The 10,609-nt window shown below is 42.3% G+C and overlaps 1 protein-coding gene across 1 annotated transcript; it reads right to left on the bottom strand.

The window, feature by feature from the left end:
• Nucleotides 1-640: 640 nt before the first annotated feature.
• Nucleotides 641-6,516, bottom strand: LOC311211019 (retinol dehydrogenase 16-like; the record flags this gene model as incomplete). Its single annotated transcript, XM_084289482.1, is given in 9 exon segments — nt 641-776; nt 2,855-2,963; nt 2,966-3,082; nt 3,085-3,108; nt 4,757-4,799; nt 4,801-4,865; nt 4,868-4,996; nt 4,999-5,074; nt 6,478-6,516. Coding segments are annotated over 9 exon segments (738 nt in total).
• Nucleotides 6,517-10,609: the final 4,093 nt, after the last annotated feature.

Raw genomic sequence — 10,609 nt, forward strand, 5'->3', positions numbered from 1 at the left:
AAATTTTTAGCTCTCAGTAAGTCATAAGCTTAATGAACAGTCATACCAATTAACTCCCCCTGCCCCTGGACATTCTGCCTCTAAGTACCTCAGAGCTAAGGAAGATAGTGGGTCTTCACATCTCACCAGTCTCCTAGAGAAACTAATAGAACAGGCCTCATCTACCATGCACATACATGTATTCCAGAACAGTGAATTCCTAGCAGAAGTTTCTGAAATCCAGCAAATGTTCACAGAATCACAAAGTGGTTGAGGTCAGAAGAGACATCCAGAGGTCATCTTGTCCAAAACCCTTCTCGAGTTGGGCCACCTAGAGCAGGTTGCCCAGGACCCTGTCCAGGTGGCTATTGTAGTCTGCAAGGAGGAGACTACACAACCTCTCTGCACAACCCCTCCCAGTGCTCGGTCATCGAACAGAAAACCTGTTTTCTGATGTTCAGATGGGACCTTCTGTGTTCCAGTTTGTCCTATCTTGCCCTGTCACTGGGCAGCATGGAAAACGGCCAGGCTCCATCCTCTTTGCACCTTCCCTTCAGGTATGTATAGACATTAATGATACCCCCCTGAGCCTTCATACAGCCCTTTTTGTACTTACATTCAGAAAAGTGTTTTTCTCCATAGGTATCTATAATACCAGGAGTCAACCTGTTCCAATGTCTTGAGAGGTAAGACTTGCTCCATGATAATCTGAATTAACTACTGAATTAACTACTCCTGAATAAAAGAAACTGTACTCAACAATGCTTACTTTCACTCCAAAATGCTGAGTCTGTATCCTAGAAGAAGAAAAAAAAACACAATACCAATCCCTAAATAATGGCATAACCATTAAACATGTAAGTTGAAAGTCTGTCACATAAATTAATATTTGAGACTTTGGTTCTTGTCTTCAAATGTCAGAGCAATTTTATGAGATGTTTAAATTAGCTTCATAATGCACTACCTATCACTGTAAAAGCACAGGAGGTAATTAACTCTGAGAAATAGCAGTGTTAAGTAGTTTGCAACTTTTCTGTGTGATCTCTTTTGCATTGTTGCAAATGATGCAACAGCCACTTCCCTCTGAACCTTGTATTATCAAACTAAAACTTTGTCTATTTCTTGTATTTCATCTTCCAGCAGAAGCAGATTATTAAAGTGCTTGGGAAAAAGTAAAGGTGAGCAAAAATTTTAATTGGATTTGAACTTTTTTCTGTACTTCATAGTGAAATGGCTATGGTTGAATGGTTAAGTGTTAGTGCAGTAGGGTCAGTAGGCTTCTGGTAATCTGGTTCCCTGTGTGTAGTATGAGTTACAATGTGACTCCTTCAGAATGAAAACCGCCTTTCTGTCCTGTCAGACAACTGCAGAGACCCAGGCAGCTGGGTTTTGAAGCATGACAAAGGAATGGACCATGTGTACATTAGTCTTTAGTTTATATTATATTATGTTAGAGCATATATTTTCTTTATATAAGCATTCCTAATTGTTTGCAAACAGCTTTCTTAGACCCTGTGAAGACTTGGCCTGTTGAGCTATGCCTCAGCCATCGCAAGGCAGTACAGCACGTTTCGGTGAAGGCCGCTCACCTTAATTTTCAGAAGTACATTTGATAATCTGATTGCTAGAAATGATGTGTAATTATGAACTGATTATAAAACTTTGTTAAATGGGAGGAACGAGTACTCTGTTACTGAAACCATATGAAGATTTAAGGCTTTCTGGTCACCACTGTTCCGTAAAAATTCTAGCATTATATGTAATCGTACCGAGGTTCTTGAACCAATAGTAGGGGAAAGGGAACTGAATTGCCAGCTCTGCACAAATGGATTTATCAGTGCATGGTGAGACATCAGCTAATTTTCCCTAATTGCTGCATGAGCATATTTCATGAATTAATAGACTTCAGAGTGGAGAATGTAGTAATGTTGTGATAAGACAGTAGCAGGCCAAGTGCAAAGTGACTGTTTATGTTTACATCAGACTTGGAATGAACTCCCCAGGAAAAGAGCTGCAAAATGAAGCCAGGGTGACTGGGTTATCTTTGGATTAGTTTCAGAACTGATTTGACAGGGACAATCCATCCACAGAAGTGGAGGAAGTATAGAAAGCCATCACTGAGCTTTGAGAACATAAAAGGACTACTCAGGGCCTTCAGGGTAGGACCAGCAGAAAAGGATTGACATTGAAGACTGCAGTGTCTGAGAATTAGATCCCTGCTGTGAAGTCAAATGTCTTCTCCAAGGTAGATAGGCTTTCCAGATGGGAGACCCATGGCGTCCCCGTGGTTTGATTGTGGCGTCTGAAGAGCTTGGAAAACGGCTTTCCATACCTCAGCAGCTTGGAAGAGCTCAGAGATCTAAGAGTATGTATCAGAACCACAACACCAGGCTGCTAATAATTATTACCATGATTGTATGCTACTAAATTTATTTTATAAAAGGGATTCAAACAGGCTTCAGTGAAAGATACGTGAATGTACACTTTTGTAATCCTTAAGCAGGAAATGCAATATGTCTAAGGTCCTAGTGCTTCATGTATGTATATCTGGTAATTTAGCATATACCAAGCAGCCTATAAACACTAAGTACAGCTTGCCCAGCTTTTGTGTATGCAGTGGATTCATGTGATCGATAGCTGCATGCTAGCCATTTGTCCATGTTAGGTAAATGTTTCCCATAGTGGTTTCTTGGTGGCTCTGTTCATAGCACTGGAGATTGAACACCCAAACAAGTGCCCAACACCCTTTTCTTTTACTTTCCCTGTTTAGGCAAGATTTCTAGAGAGAAAATGGAAGAGGCAAACATACAGTCACTCTTCCTCAGCACATTCAGAATCCATTATTAGATTCATGCATATATTTTTAAGTACTCACTGTAAGATGTCAGAGAAAGCTTCCATGCCCCATTTGGACAGGCTGTAGCCACCTCCGACAAATGCCATGAGGCCTTTGGCATCAATTAGATTGACTACTGTTCCCTCATTTTTTTCAGAAGTGGTAGAAGCTTGAGCATGGTTTCAATCAATCCCAGTAGATTAATGTCCAGCACTGAGTGGAAGTCATCAATTCGCAGCCAGTCAGTGGGTGCCACAGGTGTTCTTAAGTATTGCTCACCAAGCCAACAAGCCCTACGAGGATTGCAAAATCATTTATTTCTGTATGTGGTGATATCTTACCTTAGGGTTTCATATGTAGTATTGGGAGCCAAGCACACGCTCCGCAAAAACTTCAGCGAGATGAATACAGCTGCCTGGGACCTGATTGTAAAAGTCTAAATCTACTCTGTACACCTGGCAAAATTTCTGATGAATTTAGGCAATGACTCTAAAAGAATATGGGTAAAATATTAAAGGAAAATATTTTCAGTTGGAGATAGAGGCCACTGTACTGGGTCTATTATCCACTGAAGTATGTGGGCTCCTATTGTGCACTTCTTGTGAAAACTGAAGAGTCTAGGTAAAAGTGGAAAGGCTGAGTTTCCTGGGTTGGGGTCTAAAGGTCTAAACTAAACATGCAGAATTAGTCAATGCTTCTAAAAATATTAGCTTAACCCTGTGTATTGATAATGCTGCTTTACTACCTTATAAATTACTTGAGGAGCTTTAGATAAATAGTGATGCCTCTGAGAGGACAGCCTGTGCCTGGAAGGAGAGGCTGAAGGTTCAGAGCTCAGTCTCTGTAGAAGGTGTCAGAAGGAGGTGACAAAGTTAGCAGCGCTTACCCTGACTGGGAACGTGTCGCTGGAAGCAGGAACCTGCGGAGGACCAGCAATGTTGAGGAGGTAAGCTCAAATTATTATTTTGATCTTGCCTTCATTTGTTGCATTCAAGGACGGTCTGGAACTTTGCATGATAAGGGGAGAAGGTTGTATTGGTAGAAGATACTGTTTTTTTTTTTATTATTATTATTATTTTTTTATTTTGTTTGTTTGTTTGTTTGTTTTTCTGTTTCAGCTACTTAATTAATTAATCAGCTTATTGAATATTTGATACAACTGCATGGTACAGCCGGTAGTTGCAGTGCTTTGACGCCCTTTGGCTGATCTTAACAATATGATCTGAGCTGTCAGCACTGAGAAAAAAAAAAACATGTTTATTGTCACAGTTGAATATATTTACCATGCAGATCTTATATCATCGTGTGCCAAAACCAGAACTTAGGCCATACCTTTTAACTCCACTCATGGCTATCCAGAGACAAGCTCTTCCTTTGTTCTAGACAATAGCTCAGAGATGCATGACAGCAGCATTAAGAGCTCCATGTGTAACACCTCTAAGAGAACTGACTGAAATGGCAGGCATTTAGATATCACAGGTAGTGCAGTTGATGTTGTGCGCATTACAAAAATCAGACTTATTCAGCCATGCAAAAACACTATTTGGTTTGCCACAGGAGTGGTTAAAGAGCCCTGTGCCAGTTGTTTTCAATCGGGTGAGCTAGTTTTATTGCCATGGAAGTTCATTCTAGTACAAGTTAGCACCCTCCCCCTGACAAGATTCTTCAACTGCACCAAAAAGAGCCTGAAAAACACACCTGGGGATGATCTAGTTTGAATAGATAGATTTTTAGGCACCCTGTTAGCAAAAGTGTGGGTAAGCCCAGAAACATTGCTGAAGAGAATCTTTTTTGAACTGGGAAGTGACAGAACTGAAGAGAGAATGTGTTTTATCAGAAAGAGGAAAAACTCTGCGAGTAGCAGAGAGGCTCCAGAACTCTTAGCTAGACCAGGTTTGGTTTTACTGTGTTATTTTTCTGGTAACTGACCTTGCCATGTACCCTTGCCAGCAGTCTCCTCTATCACAAATACCACAGCCCTGGAGAATGCTGCTGGAATCAGCCAAGCCCATTAGGGAGAGTGAGGAGCAGGACCATAGCTCTTGGCCTCTCTTTCTGTGACACATGCAGCAATGATGCAAAATTCCCTTTTGTCAAGCCATTTAGGCAGTGCACTTCTAAGTCTGGTGCCACAGCCTGCTCTGAAGACATACTTTCCACTCAGGTTTCTCACTCTGTACTGTCTCTGATGAGCCAGTAAATGACGAGGGAAAGTACGGAAGCCAAAATTGCTGTGTGCAGTGAGTCTGAAAGTGAGAGCTATTAGCAAATAAGTTAGTGATCTGGAAATGCAATGAAGTAGACATGCTTGGCTCATCCTCCAGCTTCCTTAGACCGAGTTCCCGTAAGGGGCTTTGTTTCTGGTTGCAGCCCTTCCAGCTCGCTGTAAGTTAGAGGAGAGCAGGGGTTAAGAGCTTTGGCACAATATAATTGTAATCCATGAATAATACATGCCTTGGCAAAACCTTCTCCTGACCTCCTTTTCAACAGTTTTATACTGTTTGCAAGTTTTACTTGCCGATCTTCCTAGTCAGCCCCGTCCTCTCAGGATGCATCAGCCTAAAAGGAATGACTGCGTCAGTTCTCAGAGGAGTGTCTGGTGGTGGCTCTTTTTTGTGAACTCTGGCAATTATTTGTGCTAATACTGGAAAGAGAGGAATTCTTTTGTGAAGAAGGACAATTCTCTTTGACTGTCTGTATGATGCCACCCAGTCTGCTTTTCTAATATGGAAGCAGAATGAGCCCAAGGATGACCAGAAAAGCCAAAACTGTAATAGTGGGTCTGCAGACTAATTTGTTCTGTGATTTGTGTTGTGTGACGGTGACCCATTTGCTCTCTCCTCCTTAGACAAAAGAGACATTGGGACAGTCTCTGAGCCTTCTGCCTACTTCCTCATTACCTGTCAAGTGCTGGTACAGAGTGAAGTAGAATATATTACATGGGAACTATGTTTGCATAAATAAATGGGGAAGTGCATGGAGATGCTGCCCTCAAAAAAGCACTGAGGGAACACAAGGTTTCCTGACTCAGGTGAGGAAGATACTGTTTACTTATTACAAAGATTTCTAATAAGTATAGAATGCAGTTCTTGCCATTGGAATCTACAATTGATTATTGTCTTTCTATTTGTACTTTTGCTTTGTGCAAGAATTAAACTAAATTAATTAAAACCCATATATATGGGAAGGCTGATCAGCGTCTTCCAGACGTCCTGCTGAAAAGAAACTTTTGTACAGATGCTGAGCAGTCACTTAGGCAGTAGTTACCTACATACGTGTACACGTGCAGATGCGATTGTATTCAAAGAATGAACTGATACGTGAAAACAAATTAATTTATGATTATTTTTAAATCCTGCAAGTACTCTAACAGGAAGGGGTGTTTTATTACATTTTTCTGTAACTCACAGATGTCTGAAGTTAAGCATTCCTTTGGCTGATTTTTGTGTGACATCCTTCGTACCTTAAAACATGTATGGTAAAGGAAACTCACTGTATTAGGTCTGGTTGCTAGAGTCCTTCTGGTGTTCTTGATCCTGCTGAGTTAGTGAAGTGATTTGGGTTTATTTTGATTTTAAATTCCACCATCGTCTAATCAAGTAGGTGTGGACAGAGTCTCAGAATCTGATAGTGAATGAATGTTGGACTCATTAAATAATGACCTCAGACACAGCTGATACATGACCAGTGACAATATTCATTGCCACTTAATAATGTTATTTGACTTAGTTGGATGCCTCTGTAGCTGTGGATATGGACCTCTGAGCTACTGGTTAACTCTCTCTGATATGACAATGTTAAGCAAATATATGCAGATAAGAGTTTGTTTCTCCTTCCACTGCAGTCTGCAGGAAGGCTCCATTACAGTTTTTTGGTGTCAGATTGGTCTCTGGGCTGCACCAGCTGTTTTAGCAGCCTGTCTCCCTGTTGTGTCAAGGCTAAAAAAACTGGCCCTCTAGTTCTGGTACCTCAGCTGGATACTTGGCTTTTTTGCTGTGAACGTCCCTGTAAAATCTGACAAGGATCACAATGCTCCTGAATGTGTGCACTTTGGAATCATTGTTGTAATGTTTCACTCGGTGACATTTATTTTGTGAGAGGACTTAGAGTGTGCTCTGACAAAGCACTGTTAAAACACTACAGAGAAGTTGGTTCAGCTTGTAGCAGGGGCTCTCTGAAGTCTGGCCAGGCTGCGCACTTGACTCCTCTAAGAGGAACACCTGGAACTGCTCTGGTTAGCACCAGTGCCTGAATTTCACAAGCAGTAATTGGCACAGAAGATCTGTAAGGCATGGAGCTGAGAGGGCAGTGCTGTGTGTTGAGCCTCCGCTGCTCATCCCTCCCCCTGATCCCTGGGCTTTGTCCATAGCCTGCAGTCCCAAAGCCACCAGGCATCCAGTGCTCCCTCTCCAACAGCACGTTGACACTTGGTGCTGAGCACCGTGGAGGGCTTTTCTCTCCTGGAGCCTTTTGCCAGTATTTATTCTGCTAGATGACGTCTTATCTGCTGAAAGGAGACTGGGTCAGAATCAGAAGCAGTTCCAGTTAAAATTTTCCTCCAAGAAAATTGGCTAGTTCTGTGAATGTGCAGTGTTGCACGAAAATAGTTCTTGTCTGATAATTCTGCAACACTAAAAAGGCTCTTCTCTGTCAGGGGCATAACAATTTTGAAATAGCTGCCTGTAGTGGCAAAGAGCGTGTTTCCAGGGAAAATGTCAGCTTGGTATTTCAAGTTTTGAGATATTTCCAGAAATATTGAATTCTGATTACAAGTGTAGCCAGTAAATAGCTGAAGGCAAATTCTATTTCCCATTAAAATGCTGATATTTGCCTAGCAAATTGAGAACTCCTGGGATGGAGCTTGGCTTCTTGCACACACACAAGTGCCATTATAAAAGCAATTGATTTTAACGAAAAGCAGCATGACTACACTGAGAGCCCTTTTTAGATCCTTAGGTGACTGCAAAATGCAGCATGCCTCTGCTTCCCTGCAGTATAGGAAGCTGAAGCACGTAGACCCTGCTGAAGGGGCACATTACGGTTTTACTCTCACAGCAGGTGTGCTTGGGCAGTTGTGCCAGAGAACCACAGGCCGGGTGAGGTTTGGGGTCTGGATACACCTTGGATTTCTTTATCCACCACTGTGCTTACAGTGCAAAACCTGCAGAAGTCAGTGCTCTGCTATGGCGTAGTGTGGCCTACCAGGCGTGCTGAGGGAGAGCTGGCAAAGGGAAGTGTATGGCCTCTGTTCTTCAGAAGCAGCACTCATGTAACCCTTGGGGGAAGATTTAGATTGGTCAGGCAGTGCTCTGACAGGTCACCCAGCAGCTCTCCAGATACTGCAAAGTACAAACTTTAATAATCAGCCACCCTGCCAGTGCTACAAAACCTCTAGTTTTCAATTAACAAACTGAACAAGTACAAACACATCATGTCTCCCACTCTTACGTGAGCTATTTCTGCACGTGCAGGGCTTTGCACTTGTGTTTCATAGGAAAGAGGTGCTTTTTTGCTGGCTGTGTAAAGAGGACAGTGTGAGAGTTCAGTTCAGCAAGTAACTTAAGATCTTCCTTAATCTGTCATTGTAAAAGAAATACATACCCAAACTCTCCTCCTCAGTATTTTGCATGGAGGTGAACTCAGTCCGGTGAAATGAGGGCTGATTTCTCAGCATGACTGTATCTTTCCTTGAACTGCTTTTCTTGAACTGCTTGCAGTTCAGATTTTTTTTTACCACATCATTGGTAAAAAACACAGGGAAAATAAAGCCCTGTAAACTCTTAGGTGACTGAACCAGTCATTCAAAATAGAGGAGTCGAGAAAGATTCCAGATGTTCTGAAGAACATTACTGAGTTAGCGTTTTATTCAGCACCTGTAGGTGCTTAGATAAGCAACAAGTGATTAAAATCCTTCCTAGAAAGGAAGAGACCACATGTTCTCTCTCTCATCTGTGCACTCAAAAACAAGTGCTTAATTTGTTCTCTTAGCTACTCTGCAAATGCGTATAATGGGTACTGCTTACTGTAATGTTAGACATGAGCTCTGTTCTTGCACTGGTGCTCACATTCTGGGGAGACGTGTAAGCTCACCGTGTACCTCCAGGTGCTCACAAGTTGACTTCACCAGTTATTTCCCATGTCAGAACATAGAAACTGCTCAAGACAAACTCATAAGCTTGTGCACCAACACGTGTGTGGTGGTAGTTTTCAGAAAAATCCCTCTGTAAATTCTGTGTGATGGTTTTATGTTGGCTGACGCAGTCCTCCTTGCTGTTAATAATTAATGACTTGTGCTGTGATGCTTCTATCTTAGGGACTTACTTGCTATTAATCCTCCATGATAAGCTCCATCCCTGACTATCCTACCTTTGTTGTATAAGCTTTGCTGGCTATATGTAGTCATCCATAAAGCCTGGGGGACTGCCCAGAATCACTAGAGAGAATTAACTTAGTTGGGAAGGACTGACCTGTGCATTGTGTTGAAACCAGCAGGAATCTTCCCATTGATTTAACTGGGATTGGTTCAGATCTGCATCTTTACCCCTGCACGTGAGTGAATTGTTCTTGGTAGGACTTGGTCTTTTGGGGACAAAGATTGAGGAAGATGTATCCTTGTGTTTGTCAGTTCTCAGGGACAAAACTATTTGCTCTAGGCCAGGGGCAGCTTTATGGTACTTTAAACAAATCAACTGCCTGAGTAACTAAGCAATATTTGTCAAATAAAATTTGAATTCTACCAACTGTGCAAGTAAAAAAAGCTCTGCAATTTGCATGAAAAAAAGACTCTTAACATATGACTGCTTGGTAGTTTGTTGGCTACCTGACCCAGAGTCTGCTGGGCACTTGTGATTCAGCTGCTCTTGTCTGAAAGTGCAAGCATAGCTCCTTTCCCCCAGTTGTCACTCCTCCCCATTAGCACTGCGTGACCTTCACTCTCAGGTGTTGCAGAAAGAGAGGAGGCTTGTGCAGAGACCCTTCTCAGTGGTAGAATGAATGAATAAGCTTTTGGTGAAAATTGATCTGAAACTAACTGAATAATAAGAAAATTAAAGCTGGGGAATCCAAGCGCGGTTGCAGGATGGAGCTGGAAGTGATCTGGCCCTGAGCAGATGACCCGCCTGTGGCAATCAGAGGCTGCCCAGCCTGGCTGGGGACCCCTGCCAGGAGCTGTAGAGAAGGTTTGTCCTCTGCTTTGTGGGCAGATTCCTTCCCTCTTTGGTTCCTCTGCCTAGTCCTGTCTGACCTGATTTAAACAACAGGCTCTGCTGTCTGGTTGAAGTGACTATAGAACAGCCAGCTACCAGCAGGCAAAGTCTGTTGCAGATGAACATTTATCCAGCAGTGTCAGGCCAGGATTCTTGCTGTTGCAGGTAGCAGTCCTCTGCCACACAAATATAGGAGTCAAAGTTTAAAAGCAGTTTCTCTACTGCAGATTTAGGCTCAGTATTCTGCCTTGGAACTGCAGAAAGCTGCATAGATCCTGCTTAGCATCTTGGAAAACACGCTGGTAGAGAACATGCCACCAGAATCTGGCCCTTCGTACAGTAAAAAGTGTCTTAGCAGTTGCAATGAGCAGCTGATATTTTTCCTGCATTGCTAATTTAAATAATGTATTTACAGCTAGTGTGCCTTGTCCCACATTCTTTTTGAACTTTACTCTAACCATTGCATTGCTAGGGTCTTGCAGCAGCTGATAGTGGTTTGACAGGGGCTGACATAAGCCAGCCAAACTTTGATTTCTAAAGATACAGATTGGAGCATGTGTTGTTATTTTCTACTTTCTTTGTTTTATTT

Source organism: Netta rufina (assembly GCF_964035555.1).
Source record: "Netta rufina genome assembly, chromosome: 6".
Taxonomy (NCBI): domain Eukaryota; kingdom Metazoa; phylum Chordata; class Aves; order Anseriformes; family Anatidae; genus Netta; species Netta rufina.